This window comes from Hemiscyllium ocellatum, chromosome 1, assembly GCF_020745735.1.
Source record: "Hemiscyllium ocellatum isolate sHemOce1 chromosome 1, sHemOce1.pat.X.cur, whole genome shotgun sequence".
Lineage (NCBI taxonomy): Eukaryota > Metazoa > Chordata > Chondrichthyes > Orectolobiformes > Hemiscylliidae > Hemiscyllium > Hemiscyllium ocellatum.
In genome coordinates this window covers 13,857,816-13,874,389 of record NC_083401.1, presented here as the reverse complement: position 1 = coordinate 13,874,389, position 16,574 = coordinate 13,857,816, and the positions used below count along the sequence as shown (strand labels likewise).

Sequence of the window (16,574 nt, the reverse complement as noted above, 5' to 3'; positions counted from 1 at the left end):
CCTCCCACAGTCCAAAGATGTGCGGGTCAGGTGAATTGGCCATGCTAAATTGCCCGTAGTGTTAGGTAAGGGGTAAATGTAGGGGTATGGGTGGGTTGCGCTTCGGCGGGTCAGTGTGGACTTGTTGGGCCGAAGGGCCTGTTTCCACACTGTAAGTAATCTAATCTAAAATATCTAGGAATTCTCCCTAATCCGGTTTGCAGATTTTTTTTTGTTACACCCCTTTTTGCTCTAATTGCTTTCTAGAGCTCCCCTGCATTGTATTCCTCTCTGACCACAACTGAATTGCTCCCTTTGGATTTGCAAAACACCCTACTCTTCTTCCTTAACCAGTCCTGAAATGTTCTAGACATCCAGAGTTCTCTGAACATATTGCTCCTGCACTTCCCTCTAAAAGCTACATGTTGGACCTGCACTCTCTCCAGTTTCTTTTTGAATGCCGCCCAATGCTCTGCTGTAAATTGTTCCCAGTCTATCATGGCCAGATCCTGTTTGAGTTTAATAAAATCTGCCTTTGCACAGTCCAAAGCCATCTTTTGCAGGCCATCGTTTTCCTTGTCCAGAAAATATTTGGACTGTACTATGTTGTGGTGGCTATTGAACACCGAGCCAGCCTCTTTCCCCAGAACCAGATCCAGCACTGTGCTGACCCTTCTGCGTATTGATACAAAAAAATTCCTCTGGACATTTTCAGGAAATCCGCTCCTTCTAAACCCTTAACATTATGACTGTCCCAATTTATGTTGGGCAAGTTGAAACCCCTAGTATAATTACCTGAATATTACTCTTATACACCTCTGTGAGCTCCTCTATTTCCCACTAACTCCCAGTAAGTTCTATCCGCAAAGCCTCTTTTAGATATCATCTCTCCTTATTGCAGTAACTGATTCATTAAAATGCTACTACACCACCTTTTTCACACCCTCCCTCTGTCTCGCTGAAAAAGATTCTATACCTGGAATGGTGAATCATCAGTCCAGCCCTTCCCTCAATCATATTTCTGTGATGGCAACAATATCATACTTCCATGTCTCAATGCACGTCATTAACTTATCAGTCTTACCTATTACACTCATCAAAGACTATCCAATCTTGCCTTACTCTCTTGACACTCAACATAGCTGAAATGACTTGCTTCCTTTTGCTGTAGCATGATGTGTCTCTGTTTTGTCAAATATTTTGTTCCCTCCCCTGCTAGTTTAAACTGCTTCCAACAGTACTAGAAAACCTACCTGCAAGGATATTGGTCCCAATGTAGTTCAGGTGCAGACCAGCCTGGTTCTATATTCCCTGATGAAGGGCTCCTGCCCAAAACGTTGATTTTCCCGCTCCTCGGATGCAGCTTGACCTGCTGTGCTTTTCCAGCACCATTCTAATCTTGATTCTAATCTCCAGCATCTGCAGTCCTCACTTTCACCATCCTGGTTGTATATGCCCCACCTTCCCCAAAAATGGTCCCAATGATCCAGGAATCTAAAACCCTCTCTCTTGCACCAACTCGAGCCACACATTAATCAGCCCTATTTTCCCATTTCTAAACTCGCTCCCACGAGGCACCGGGAGTAATCCGGAGACTGGATTACTGCCCTCAAGAAAATGATGGTGAGCTACTGGTAATGGGTTAATACAGCAATGGCTCAATAAGCCACCTCAGCCATAACAAAACACATTTTTATCTTTTCCTTAATTTGACTTCATTTATTATTGTCACATGTACCAAGATACCATGAAAAGTATTTTTTGCATGCTAACTGGACAAATCATACCTGACTTTAAGTACGTTAGGGTAATAGAACATAATGCAGGATTTAATGTTACAGCCACAAAGGAAGTTAAGAGAAAGATAAACTTTAATATCCGACAGGTTCATTCATAAGTCTGATAACAGCAGGAAATAAGCTGTTCTTAAATCTGTTGGTATGTGCTTTCAAACTTTTGTATCTTCTGCCCAATGGAAGAGGATGTGAGAGTGTATAACCAGGGCAGGAGGGGTCTTTGATTATGTTGACTGCTTTTCCAAGGCAGCAGGAAGTATAGATGGAGTCAATGGATGATAGGGTCATGAACGCAGCTGAGTCTGTCATGAACTCTTATAGTCTTGGGCAGAGTAGTCACTATACCAAGCTTAAGGTAGGACAACATCCCAAGACGTATCAGGAGAGTATCAAAGCTCAATGTTATTGTTCAACTAATGGCAGATGGAGTTCAATTGGGATAAATGCAAGGGACCTAGTGGTTCGGGTACGTAATTCTTTGAAGCTTGTATCACATTTAGACAGACTGGTTAAAATGGCATTTAGCACGCTTGCCTTCAATGCTCAGGCCTTTGAGTACAGGAGTTGGGAAGTCATGATGGGGGTTGTACAAGACATTGGAAATGGCCTCTTCTGGAAAACTACGTCCAGTTCTGCTCACCCAGTTTTAGGAAGGATATTATTAAGCTGGAGAGGGTTCAGAAGAAACTTAACAGGATTTGCCAGGTATGGAAGGTTTGAGTTATAAAGAAAGGCTGGGACATTTTCCACTGGAGGAAGAATGTCTCATCTTCCACCTTGGGATTCTGCAACCACATGGGATCGATGTGGATTTCACCAGTTTCCTCATTTCCCCTATCCCCACCTTATCCCAGTCCAAAGCCTCCAACTCAGCACTGTCCTCTTGACCTGTCCATCATCTTTCCCATCTATCCACTCCACCCTCCTTTTCAACCTATCACGTTCATTCCTACCTTCATCTACCTAAAACATTCCCAGTGACCTTCCCACCCACTGCCCAGCCCACCCCCTTCCATTTATCTCTCAGCCCCCTTGGCCCACAAGCCTCATTCCTGAAGAAGGGCTTATGCCTAAAATGTAGACTCTCCTGTTCCTTGGATGCTGCCTGACCTGCTGTGTTTTTCCAGCACCACAGACTCGACTCTGATCTCCATCCTCTGCAGTCCTTGCATTCTCCTAGTTATCCATGACCCAGCCATATCTATTCCATGGATGTCACCTGACGATTCTGCTCAATTCCTCTTTTTACTCTCTCTCTTCATAATGTCTTCTAGCTTCATATTTTACTTTCTTTCTTATTCCAAGTAGCCAAATACAGGGTAAAGTTTCAGGACCAATTACAGTTACATAAACTTTTTTAAAAAATTTCCTTGAGATTAAGAGATGGCCTAATTAAAAAGTGTTTAAGAGGATCAAAGGAGTTCTTTACACAGAGTGGAAATCCTGAACAAGGATACAACGCTGAATAAGACACAACACATCCAGAGACTCTAGCCACCCTAACATATACCAAAGACATCTCAGAGATGACGACCAGACTACTCTGACCCCTAGTCATCATGGTAGCCCACAAACCTACCAGCACACTGAAACAGCTCCTGATGAATTTAAAAGGATCCTATACCAACAACCAGCAGAACAAACATCATATACAAAATACCCCACAAGGACTACAACAAACATTACATTGGACAAACGGGCAGGAAGGTAGCCACTACGACATATGAGCACCAACTAGCCATCATGACCAACCATCACTGGTATCCATACACACAAACGAAAAGGGACCCAAGTTTGACTGGGGCAATACATCCATCCTAGGACAGGCACTGGAATTCCTAGAGGCCTGGCATTCAAACCGGAACTCTATCTACAAACATATAGATTTGCACCCCACTTGCCAACCTCTCAGAAACAGAACCAGAAATGATATCACCTATCACAACAAACCGAGACAGATAAATAACAAGTGGGGCAGAACACCATCACTTCATTGGAGGCTCACAGATGATATTACCTAGCATGTGATGAAACGTCTGAGAACAAACCTACCAGCTCAGCGAGCAAACTTACAATGAATCACTGTGTAAAAAAAGTTGCCCTTCATATCCTTTTTTAAAATCTTCCTCCTCTCACCTTAAAAGTATGCCCCCTAGTTTTGAACACAAGGGAAAAGATCCTTGTCATTCATCTGAACTATGCCCCTCACGAATCTCAATAAGATCACACCCCCCCACCCCCCCCCCCCCCCCCACCACCCACGACCACCACCACCAAACCTCCAATTCTCCAGTGAAAAAGTTCCTAGTCATTTCAGTCTATATCTCAAACACTTCATTCTTGGCAAATCCTGTATATGACCTAACTTCTTTGTTCCTTTGCTTCTAATTCCTTAACCTTTTTAGTAACAGTAAGCAAGGACTTCGGATTTTGATTTCATCCACAACACAGTTATTCCAATGGTATTGCATTGGGTGTTTCAGTCTAGATTTCCTGTTTAAATGTCTGGAGGGAACCTATAAACTTTTGATTTGGTCATGAGAGAAATCACATGCTTCTATACACAAGAGGAAACTAAAACGTCATCCCAGAGTGTTCTGACCGATTCAGTTCTCCTGTACAATTTGTTCTCATGTGATCTCTGATGTAACGTATAACATCTAACAGGTGAAACTGGCCTGTAATTCTGCCCCATCTCACGACCACATACACAGAATCACAGAAGTGTTACAGCACAGAATGAAGCCGTTCAACCCATCATGTCTGCACCAGCTTGTTAAATGAACCTCATTATTCAATACCACACCCTTCCTTCCCACTTCAAAATTCTCCTCTCCAACTAATTCCCACAATCCCAGCAGAACAAAAACCACAAGTTTTTCATGCAGCCAAGGAACTAAAAGACAAAGTCAACAATCTCAAGAAAACAATTTTATGCAGTAGCTATTCTGATAATCACAAAGTACTTGTTGGTCACCTATTTTAAAATGATGGATGTACAAACTACATTTAACTATAATTGGTCAATCAGCAATTTACATTTTAAAAGTATGTATTTTTGTTACAAGAAATTATTACACATCTGTATAAAAATGTCAGATATCAAATAACTTAAGCAGATCAGTTAACAAGCTTTAAATATATCACATTATTATTATTAAACAGCCAGCTCTTGCAGCATCAACTATGGGAATGAACTATCCAAAAATGTTCTTTCTTTAACAAGAATTTTAGCCTCTTCTTTTTGAACTTGCACACATACAACACTTCCCAAAACATCAGCATCTCAGAAAACATTTCAGAGCTGAAGTACTTTTTGGAAGTATCTTCATGGTACTAGAGCAAACCAATTTGAATGGTGCAGTTACCACAGACAGCAATGAGACAATGGTCTGGTTTAGTTATGTTGATTGAAAATAAATACCAGAAACTATCTGCTTTGAATCAGGAGCGTCAATCACATTAACCCTTGTTGGGGTGTTGGGGTAATTCATTACTGGGGTGCCTTAGGTTGGGGTTAAACAATGTCTGCTGTAGTACTAATAGCACATTGTTTAACCCCAACCTAAGGCACCCCAGTAATGAATTACCCGCAGTCCCGACCTAACACCCTCAAGGGCAGACAGGAAAAGAGAAAGATAATAAAATAAAATTGGAAAACATAACCATGGCTTTATCATCTCTCCTCAAAGATGACAGTCTGCTGGGGATCAACCTTTGCAGGTATTAACTAGATAAATACAAGGCACTGCCTTGGAAGCAAATTGACCTTTGATTAATCATATTTAAAAGTTTGAAAAAAAAAATGGTATTTCCCCAAGAATCTTGCAGTTTATTTTCTTCCTTGCAAAAAAGAAAATGCAATGTCAGCACAGGGTGCCAGTGAAGATTAACAAGAGAGAATTAATGATAGTGGAAATCTTTAATTATTTTGTTGTCTCATGCTTAGGAACTAGCCATGGTTTCCATAGCAGACAAAATAAACTCATAACATATATCCACAAATGACTGGACAAATGAATCTTAAACCTTTTACTGGAAAGATCACAAAACACCTGGAACTGTTTCAGCTGTCCAAGATGACCAAAAGGTGAATATTTTGTTTCCCAGCACCACTACCTTTAGTAAAAGGCCCCAAGGTACTCCACAGGGCCGTTCAACCAAAATTTGATACTGGCAAGAGAAGATATTATGACAGGTGTCCAAAAGTTTGGTCAAATATGTAGTTTGGGAGAAGTGCATTAATAGAAGAGAGAGATTTTTTTTAAAAATCTTACATGGGATGTTTGTGTTTCTGGCAAGCCCAGCACTTATTACCTATCTCTAATTCTCATTGAACGGAGTGGCTCTTGGGCATTTCAGAAGGCAGGTAGGTGTAAACCATATTACTGTGGGTGTGCAGTCACATTTAGGCCAGAACGCTTCAATGATAGCGACCCCACCTTCTCCATGTTATCCATGTAAAAGGACATTCCTCATCCCTGGAATCATTCTCGTGAATATTTTCCATGTCCTCTCTATAGCCCTCACATTCTTCCCAAAATAGTTCCCAAAAGTTAACCAGGAGTAGGCCATTCAGCCCTTCAAGTCTCTTGCACCATTAGGTGCATGGCTGATCTAACATTCTCACCTACCCTTTGATCACCTCGTTTAACAAGGATACTCCAACACTGCAGTTGAGGTTCAGCCAGGGTTTTCTAAGGGTTCACCATAACTTCCTTGCTTTTGTACTCCCTGTCCATTTGTAAAGTCCAGGATTCTTTCTGCCCTTTTAACCTTTTCTCACTGATGTCAATTCCCCCCAGGCTTCTCTCTCTCTCTCTCTATGTTCCTGTATCCCCTTCCAAATTGCATATTTTTCAACCAAAACTTCTCTATTTACTGCATTAAATTTGTATTAATTACTGCATTAATTCTGCCTGACCAATCTACCTGATATCCATCACTACTCTCCCAAGTTTTACTTCACCTGTAAGTTTTGGAATTCAAGGCTGAACTTCAAAATTTGCCAGTTCTACACTTCTCTTCTGATGTTCTGACAATTCGTTCAAAGATGGGTAGAAATCTACAAAACGTTAGGCATGAGTAAGTTTGGTTAGAATATGGAATGCAACCATGGAGTAGTCAAAGGGGAGGTTAAATAAACACAAGAGTAGAAAGGAATAAAAGGATAATTTGATGGGAGGGAAAGGGTTACATGGAGCATAATAAGTTGATTGAATGAATGGTCCATTTCTATGCTATATGTATTTTGTAATTACAAAGCTTGGCCTATAACTTTACAGGAGCAGGATCAGTGGGCAGCTCCTGTCAACTCCCCACCTACGTTCGGGACACCACCCACGCCCTCCACCTCCTCCAGGATTTTCGCTTCCCCGGTCCCCAACGCCTTATTTTCACTATGGACATCCAGTCCCTGTACACCTCCATCCCCCATCACGAAGGACTCAAAGCCCTCCGCTTCTTCCTTTCCCGCCGCACTAACCAGTACCCTTCCACTGACACCCTCCTTCGACTGACTGAACTGGTCCTCACCCTGAATAACTTCTCTTTTCAATCCTCCCACTTCCTCCAAACTAAAGGAGTTGCCATGGGCACCCGCATGGGCCCCAGCTATGCCTGCCTCTTCGTAGGATATGTGGAACAGTCCATCTTCCGCAACTACACTGGCACCACCCCCCACCTTTTCCTCCGCTACATCGATGACTGTATCGGCGCTGCCTCGTGCTCCCACGAGGAGGTTGAACAGTTCATCAACTTTACTAACACCTTCCATCCCGACCTGAAATTCACCTGGACTGTCTCAGACTCCTCCCTCCCCTTCCTAGACCTTTCCATTTCTATCTCGGGCGACCGACTCAACACAGACATCTATTATAAACCGACTGACTCCCACAGCTACCTGGACTACACCTCCTCCCACCCTGCCCCCTGTAAAAACGCCATCCCATATTCCCAATTCCTTCGTCTCCGCCGCATCTGCTCCCAGGAGGACCAATTCCAACACCGCACAACCCAGATGGCCTCCTTCTTCAAGGACCGCAGATTCCCCCCAGACGTGATCGACGATGCCCTCCACCGCATCTCCTCCACTTCCCGCTCCTCCGCCCTTGAGCCCCGCTCCTCCAACCGCCACCAAGACAGAACCCCACTGGTTCTCACCTACCACCCCACCAACCTGCGCATACAACGTATTATCCGCCGCCATTTCCGCCACCTCCAAACGGACCCCACCACCAAGGATATATTTCCCTCCCCTCCCCTATCAGCGTTCCGCAAGGACCACTCCCTTCGTGACTCCCTTGTCAGATCCACACCCCCCACCAACCCAACCTCCACCCCCGGCACCTTCCCCTGCAACCGCAGGAAATGTAAAACTTGCGCCCACACCTCCACACTCACTTCCCTCCAAGGCCCCAAGGGATCCTTCCATATCCGCCACAAGTTCACCTGTACCTCCACACACATCATCTATTGCATCCGCTGCACCCGATGTGGCCTCCTCTATATTGGTGAGACAGGCCGCTTACTTGCGGAACGCTTCAGAGAACACCTCTGGGCCGCCCGAACCAACCAACCCAATCACCCCGTGGCTCAACACTTTAACTCCCCCTCCCACTCCACCGAGGACATGCAGGTCCTTGGACTCCTCCACCGGCAGAACACAACTACACGACGGCTGGAGGAGGAGCGCCTCATCTTCCGCCTGGGAACCCTCCAACCACAAGGTATGAATTCAGATTTCTCCAGCTTCCTCATTTCCCCTCCCCCCACCTTGTCTCAGTCGGTTCCCTCAACTCAGCACCGCCCTCCTAACCTGCAATCCTCTTCCTGACCTCTCCGCCCCCACCCCACTCCGGCCTATCACCCTCACCTTGACCTCCTTCCACCTATCCCACCTCCATCGCCCCTCCCCCTAGTCCCTCCTCCCTACCTTTTATCTCAGCCGGCTTGGCTCTCTCTCTCTTATTCCTGATGAAGGGCTTATGCTCGAAACGTCGAATTCTCTATTCCTGAGATGCTGCCTAACCTGCTGTGCTTTGACCAGCAACACATTTGCACCTGTCAACCTCCAACAGGTTTATTTGGTCACAAACATGAACATTGCCATTTTTATCTCCCTCTTCCCAATCCCTCAGTCAGCAAATATTTGGCTCAAGGTCTGTATTCCCACCTCTGAGAACTGCTCCAGAAAGCTCTGACAAATGGATGCAGTTCTGGGGCTGAGTGCAGTTCCTACTAGATGAAAACCTAGTGAGTGGAAATGAGTGACCTCTTCACTTTGTTAAATGGACTGCAAGAGTTCATGACGCCCTTCCAATCTCGAGGGCTAAATGTCCCACCTTTTAGTCAATGTGTGCTCATTGCCACAGAAAGAGCATTCATATTATAGCCCAACAACCTGCAACTCCTTCAGCCGCTTGGCACTATTCTCCAAAGGAAGACTGTGTGGTTAAGAAAATAACATCAACTCCCTCAATAATCGAGGGATATTGATCCTGTGCCCACAAGCCAATTTCCCAACTGCAACAACTTGGTAAGGAGTCGCTGGTGCAAGAAACAGAATTTAGAGACAGAAGAACAAAACCATCACTTGCCCATATTGTTTTTACTCCTACCTGCAGCAATGAATTGTTTTCGTGAGCAGTCATACAGTGAAGCAGGATCATAAAACAATACATATTTTACGGAATGACTATATGATTCCATAGATCCTCAAAGCACAATACACATAACAGAAAACAATAATGGCTCTGGAATAACAACGAGGAAATAAAAGAAGTGTCTACATGACCACTATAAAAGGAAGGTGTGGCAAGCAGTCCATCATGAAGAGTTAATAGTTCTCATTCAAACAAGTAAACTTCACAGCATATATTGGTGAGGTCTCTTTCACCACAGATAGTTGGTGACAAAAACAAAAGTGTTCCAGATTCAGTACCACCATTTGGGCACTCTTCTATTATGTGTAAGAAACATCTACTTCTGTGGCATGATCTTGTCCATCTTTTGCAAGAGGCTTCCCCAATATTGTATGTTCTCCTCGTCTTCTCACCCATCCCTTAACACAGAGTCATCCTACATCTCGCCACATGGCAGGTGAAGCATTGTAAACAGCTCTGAGGAAGGGTCATCAGACCCAAAACATTAATTGTTTTCTCTCCACAGATGCTGCCAGACCTGCTGAGCTTTTCCAGCAACTTCAGTTTTTGTTTCATTTGTAAACAGGGGTCGGTTTGAAGTTTCCGCTCAGGATGAATTGAGAAATCCTTGTTCCACGTGGTCCACCAAAACTAGGAAGCAGGGCCAAGTGGGTGTCTAAGAAAACTGGACTGTTGATCTCCCGCTACAAGCCCAAGAGGAACTGAGCTAGGGGACGTCACATTAGGGCTCTTTTCACATTTAATATAGAGAAGAGGAAATTTGTCCATTCTGGTACCTGACTCTGAAAACATTTTCTAGAGCTGCAGTCTTTTGTATCTCAGTATGTAAAATTTATCTCAGTTTCACCATTTAGTTGAACACAAGGAAATACCAATGATACTGATCATAGTTTAATCTTTGCTGTTCATAAGATGAGGTAATAATATTGTATCCCTGTTTGAAACAGCACACACAGAGACACACGTGAACAAAGGACTGCAATTTGTTTTAAGAGCCAAAACAAAGAAATACCCAGAAAAGCTGACTGAATCTATCAAAGGTTCCCAAGATCTTCGTAAATTGACTCTGGCTTAATGTTGACATCATCCACTGACACTTCTTTCTCCAGTCGCTTGGGCTTCACAACCTTACTGTAGATGCAGTTATTCGAGCTGTTGAAATTGGTTTTAAGCGCTGGCCGCTCAGGGTTAACTAGCTCCTTCCCCGACTCCTTGATGTCTGCCCGCCTGTCTTTTACAAACGGCCCGCTGGTGGGTTTCGGTGCAGGCAAGGGCTTGGGCTTTTTTGGTTTGGCAGCTGGTGCCTCGATGGCCCTCGGTGGGGGTGAGCCCGAGCGGTCGTCCTTCCCAGCATGCCCTGCCACACACCCCTTCCTTCTCCAAGCGGCCGAGTCTGCTAGCTGGGCTTGGTCGTAGATGGCAGTGAAAGGGGGCAGGGGGTAGGGGGCCCGGGCCTCCAGAGCCTGCTGGAATGCCCGGCCCTCCGGCTCGTCATAGATATGCTCCTCCCCTGGGCCAGCGCCGGGGGCAAGCCGGGAGAACTCCTGGTTCACCCGCTCGTAAATGTCTGCGTACAGAGGCTCCGCCCTCTGTCCTGGCGCTTTCCATTCTTTGAAGCCCTTCCATGCCGCAGGCTCCTGGGGCTTGCCCGTCGGGACGCTGTCAACTGGCTCGGAGTACAGGCAGTCTGAGCCACACTTGCCGATGGTCAGGGCGTCCACGGGGTCAGAGTAGACGGAGGCCGGATCGCTGCTCGACGCGGACATCTTGGGAGACCTCGGTGGTGTCACAGGGCCCACAGCCGGGGGCTCCGGCAGACTCCGGTTCTTGAGGAGTTTGGACAACTCCTTCTCCTCCGCACCCCGCGGCAGGGCCTGCTCCTTTCTGTGGGGTGCGGCCTGGCCCTCAGTTAGACCGGATTTGTGGTCAGGGCTGCCCGCTGGACCGCCACTGCTGGTGCCCACCACCACCAACACCTCGGAGGAAAGGGCCAGAGATGCATCAAGTGATGAGCATTCGGGGCTCCGTTCCACTGAGCTCAAGGCAGCGTGGTCTCCTGCCTCTGACGGGGGGAGACTTCGGCGGATCCCCTCAGCCTGGGCCTTCTGCTCCAGGATGCTGCTCTCCACCAGCAGGAAGATGTCATTGCCATGCTTGGTCTCAAAGGTGAAGTTCCCCGCACCGGAATCACATCTGCGCCCAGCCTCGAATGAAAACATGACCTACCGACAAGAGGAAAAATAACAGTTAAAAAAGGTGTCACCCAAAGACAGGATCACTTTCACAAGAAAAGAATCTCACGTGAAAGCTCAGTGAAATGATGTAACTTCCTCAGTTTCTTAGTGGCTACTGCAATGTAGAAAACGCTGCATTAAGTGTGCATGGTGCCCAGAACCTATCCACAGCAGCATGAGACTGACCATATAGTGTTTCGGGAACAAGAACTAAGACAATGGGCAGAACCCCCCTGCTCGTGTTTGAAATGACTTGCCATAGGAGTTTTTAAAACTAGGAGAAAGTGAGGACTGCAGATGGGGAGTCAGAGTGGAAGAGTGTGGCACTAGAAAAGCACAGTAGGTGAGGCAGCATCCAAGGAGCAAGAGAGTCAACATTTTGGGTATAAGCCCATCATCATGAATGTAGGGTGGAATGGGGGCTGGGGGTGGGGAGGAAGGTAGGTGGGATGCAGGTGGGGGAGCTGGCTGTGATAGGTTGGAACAGATAAGTGGGAAGGAAGGAAGATGGACAGGTCAGACGTGTCAAGAGGGAGGTGCTGAGTTGAAGGGTTGGATCTGGGATGAGTTGGCGGGGGGGGGGAGAGAGAAACAGAGATTTGGAAACTGATGAAGTCGATGTTGATGCCATTTGATTGGAGTTTTTACATCCACCTAATGTGGCAGAAGGAAACTTCACGTAACATCTCGTGAAATGTTGTGCCTGACAAGATAGCACTTCTCCTATACTGCACTGAAGTCTCAGCCAACATCTTTATCTTGACAGTGGAGAGGCAATGGCCTGTTGGCATTATATATCTATTAATAGACTGTTAAATCTAGAGACCCAGGCGAATATTCTGGTGATGCAGTTTTGAATCCCACCATGGCAGATGGTGGGACTTGAAATCAATAAAAATCTGGAACTAAGAGTCTGAAGATGACCATTGTCAACTGTCAGAGAAATCATCTGGTTCACTATTGTCCTTGAGGGGAGGAAACTACCATCCTTGTCTGGTCTATTCCAGACTCAATAATGTAATTGACTTTCAACTACCTTCTGGGCAATTAGGGATGGGTGATAAATGTTGGTCTAGCCAGTGATGTCCACATCCTCTGAATGAATATAAAAATAGCATCTTCTCATACAGATCTTCTCACTCAGCAGTAATGGTGTTACCCGCTTAGCTGCGGCTGAGGAAAATGATGCTTTGGAAACATTTGAGCTTTGAGCAAGTTATTCAGTGTTGTGTGTGGTAGATGATAGCCACACTGGTTTGAGTGGTTATGCATTGGCTGATTTTACTCAAGACTATCTGGAACATTATTTTCAAAATAACTTTCAGTCCAAGACAGAACTATGATAATTTAAAAAACAAATACAAGAATCTCAGTCCCCACAAGTGCAAGTTGACACAGAATAAAATCGAATTATGGCCAAGTCTGTAGTAGAGAATTACACCATTCGGAGCAATTGGTCTTTGGTTATTAGATCATAGAATGTTAGAATTTCTACAGCATGGAAGCAGGCCTTTTAACCCATCGAGTCCACACCAACTCTCCAAACAGCATCCCACCCAAACCCAGTCCTGACACAGAGGCTAACCACCGGGCCACTCTGCTGTGCTCTCAGTGTTTGGTCTCCATGTTTACCTCCTCCTATCTCAATCCACGTAATCTGATCTGCATATGCTCTATTACTTATTTGCCGAACTAGGTTCCCCTTATGGTATGAACAAAAAGCGCAAAAATGTGATAGAGCTCTTGTAAGTCATAGAAAAGAGATTAACAGGCTGGATATGGGGAAGTGTTGGCCTAATAATTATGTCACTGGTCTAGTAATGTAGAGAGTGAGGCCAATGCTTTGGGGACACGTATTCAAATCTCACCACCATAGATGGAAGAATTTAAATTCTATTCATGAATCAGGAAACGAAACCCTCAACATTACCATTTCTAAAACTAGCTTTCATTTGTAATAAAAACCCAGCCGGCTCACTCTTGGAAATCAGTCATCCTTAACCTCCCTACTTGTTGAGTGCTGTCGCAACATGACAGAAGCCTGGCCACTCTGTGGAATGGGTAAAAAATGAGGTCTGCAGATGCTGGAGATCACAGCTGAAAATGTGTTGCTGGTTAAAGCACAGCAGGTTAGGCAGCATCCAAGGAATAGGAAATTCGACGTTTCGGGCATAAGCCCTTCATCCTGATGAAGGGCTTATGCCCGAAACGTCAAATTTCCTATTCCTTGGATGCTGCCTAACCTGCTGTGCTTTAACCAGCAACACATTTTCCACTCTGTGGAATGACCCAGCAAGCCACTCGGTTCAACAGCAGTTCGGGAAGAGCGAATATCGGCCTTCCCAGGAACATTGTCGGCAAAGATTTTGCTTTGTTGCTGTGTAGACCTCCAACGTCCATGTGAGGGAGTGCCTCCTGGAAGCAGGCACTGTTCACTGGCAGACCAATCAGCGAGCACAGAGCTTCCCAGTAGCTGTGCCTGAACTAATCTGCTTGCCAGTGATGCCCACAACCCATGAAAAAATTAAGTTAAAAGTTGCGGGTATACGAATAGCAAGGGTTGGGAGAGATATGGGCCGGGTACTGACAGGTGGGACTAGATTGGGTTGGGATATCTGGTCGCCATGGACGGATTGGACTGAAGGGTCTGTTTCCATGCTGTACATCTCTAAGAGTAAAAAGTGAGGTCTGCAGATGCTGGAGATCAGAGCTGAAAATGTGTTGCTGGTTAAAGCACAGAAGGTCAGGCAGCATCCAAGGAACAGGAAATTCGATGTTTCGGGCCAGAGCCCTTCATCATTCCTGATGAAGGGCTCTGGCCCGAAACGTCGAATTTCCTGTTCCTTGGATGCTGCCTGACCTGCTGCGCTTTAACCAGCAACACATTTTCAGCTCTGTACATCTCTAAGACTCTGACTGTTCCAATTGGAGGAGACCGAGACTCGTGAAAATAAAATGCTAGGTAGTCGCTCATAATCCTGAAAAAGGAAATAAGAACCTTCTTCTCATCAGGATGTGAATTTACTACAAATGTCAGCCTGCAGAACAGTATAGATGCGCTTAAGGTGAAGCCAGACAGATGCAAGCAGACAAAAATAGGTGAAGTAAGTGAAGTTGGAGTTGGCTTGTGTGGAGCAGAACATTGGGCTCTATGCTGAGAGTTCTAGATAACCAAAAAAATACCTATCGCTCTGTGACAAGGCAAAAACAGACAGCTTCAATCTTCAACATAGTTGGGCCTTCTGTCTCACAGAGTGATTGTGAAGAACTCAAGCGGGGAGTCTGCGTCAAGACACCCTGAGCAGGGTTTCCTCTGGTAAGCCACTTCCTCTGTGCAGTGAATTTTAATAAAACTTAATACCTCAAGCTGGAAAATTAAACACAGCAAGTGACACGCTGTGTCAAAAGCCACTAAAGCTGGGGAATGGAAAAACAAAATGTGCACCGTTACAGTTGAAATGTTAAGATCAGGAGGCTGTCTGTAGTCGTCGGCCTTGTGACCACAATAAAGTTATATTTAGGATACAAAGAGTTTTCTAAGTGGCGCGTCGATAACCAAATGGTGTGAAGAGTGAATATGCTTTCCCTGTGGCATTTCAGTTTTCATCCAAGGACATAAATAATTTGAAGTGATTTAAAGATTAGCCGTGTGCAGCATTTTATTTTTTGACTCATCTGCTAGCTTCCTAGAACATTTATAAAACTTAAATGCATCCAGAATAGCTTTTTACGTTTCTCCTAAGTGGGGAAATGAAAACCAAGGGACACATATTAAATACAATTGCCAAGAGAACCGGGGGCAGAGAGCTGAGGGAGGGGCATTGCTTGGAAGAAAGAAAAGATGATAAATCAGGAATGCACTATGCGAGAGGATAATAAAGCAGACTTATTGGTAACTTTTCTGAGAGAATTGGGTGAATAGTTTCAGGAAACAACAGGAAAAGTCAGACGAACTTGATTGGCTCTTTCAAGGATCAAGCACAATGGGACGTATGGCCTCCTTCTGTGCGATGTCATTCTGAGAGTTTAATTCGGGTTACCTTAACTCATTCATGCCGACCAGGTTTCTTAAATGGAATTAGCCCCATCTGCCAGCATTTGGCCCTTATCTCTCTAACCCCTTCCTATTTGGGTACCTGTCCAGATTCTTTTAAAAATGTTGTAGTTGTACTCGTTTCCACCCTCTGAAAAAGCTGCCTCTCAGGTCCCTTTTAAAATCTTTCCCCTCTCATCTTAAACCAAGACTCGCTAGTTTTGGACTCCCCTACCCTAGGGAGACGACCTTGACTATTCACCTTATCTGTGCCCCTGATGATTTTATAAATCTCCATAAGGTCAACCCTCAGACTCTTACGCTCCAGGGGAAAAGAAGAAAAATAAAAGAGTCCCAGCCTATCAGCCTCTCCTTATAATTAAGACCTTCCAGTCTCAGTAACGTGCTTGTAAATTTTTTTTTGCACCATTTCCAGCTTAATGACATCCTTTCTATAGCAAGGCAACCTGAATTTTCAACACCAGCCTGAGCAACTAAAACTGCTCAGAGGAGATTTCTGTAAGGGATTAGCAAGAGGAAGTTCTCCCTGGCTAGCAGCAGCATTCCCTTTAAGTTGTACAGTCACAAAGTCGCTCAGAGCGCCTGTGCATGCCAATTGGTTTGTGGATATAGAGTGACTATGGCGCAAGACATTTAGGGCTGGGATGAGGAGAAAATGTCTTCGTCCAGAGAACGATGAGCTGGTGGAAATATCTGCCACAGAAAGGGGTCGAGGCCAAAACATTGAATGCTTTCAAGAAAGAGTTAGATATATTTTCTTAGGAATAATGAGATCAAAAAAGGTATGGGGGAAGAAAAGCAAGAACATGGCACTGATTGGATGATCAGCCATGATCATATTCAATGA

At 45.1% G+C, this 16,574-nt stretch overlaps 1 protein-coding gene across 2 annotated transcripts in view; it reads right to left on the bottom strand.

The window, feature by feature from the left end:
* Positions 1 to 4,722: 4,722 nt before the first annotated feature.
* The window catches only part of dok1b (docking protein 1b), an 82,503-nt gene continuing 70,651 nt past the window's right edge, over positions 4,723 to 16,574 (bottom strand). The window contains exons 5-6 of one of the 2 annotated variants that reach the window (XR_009645537.1): positions 8,838 to 11,661; positions 4,723 to 7,082 (exon numbers count right to left, since the gene is read on the bottom strand). Coding sequence is in view for 1 of the 2 variants with exons in the window: in XM_060837127.1 (XP_060693110.1) it covers positions 10,474 to 11,661 (1,188 nt within the window). In the remaining variant the exon portion in view is untranslated. Of the gene's footprint in view, positions 7,083 to 8,729; positions 11,662 to 16,574 lie in introns of those variants that run through there. The other variant, XM_060837127.1, reaches the window with a different exon arrangement.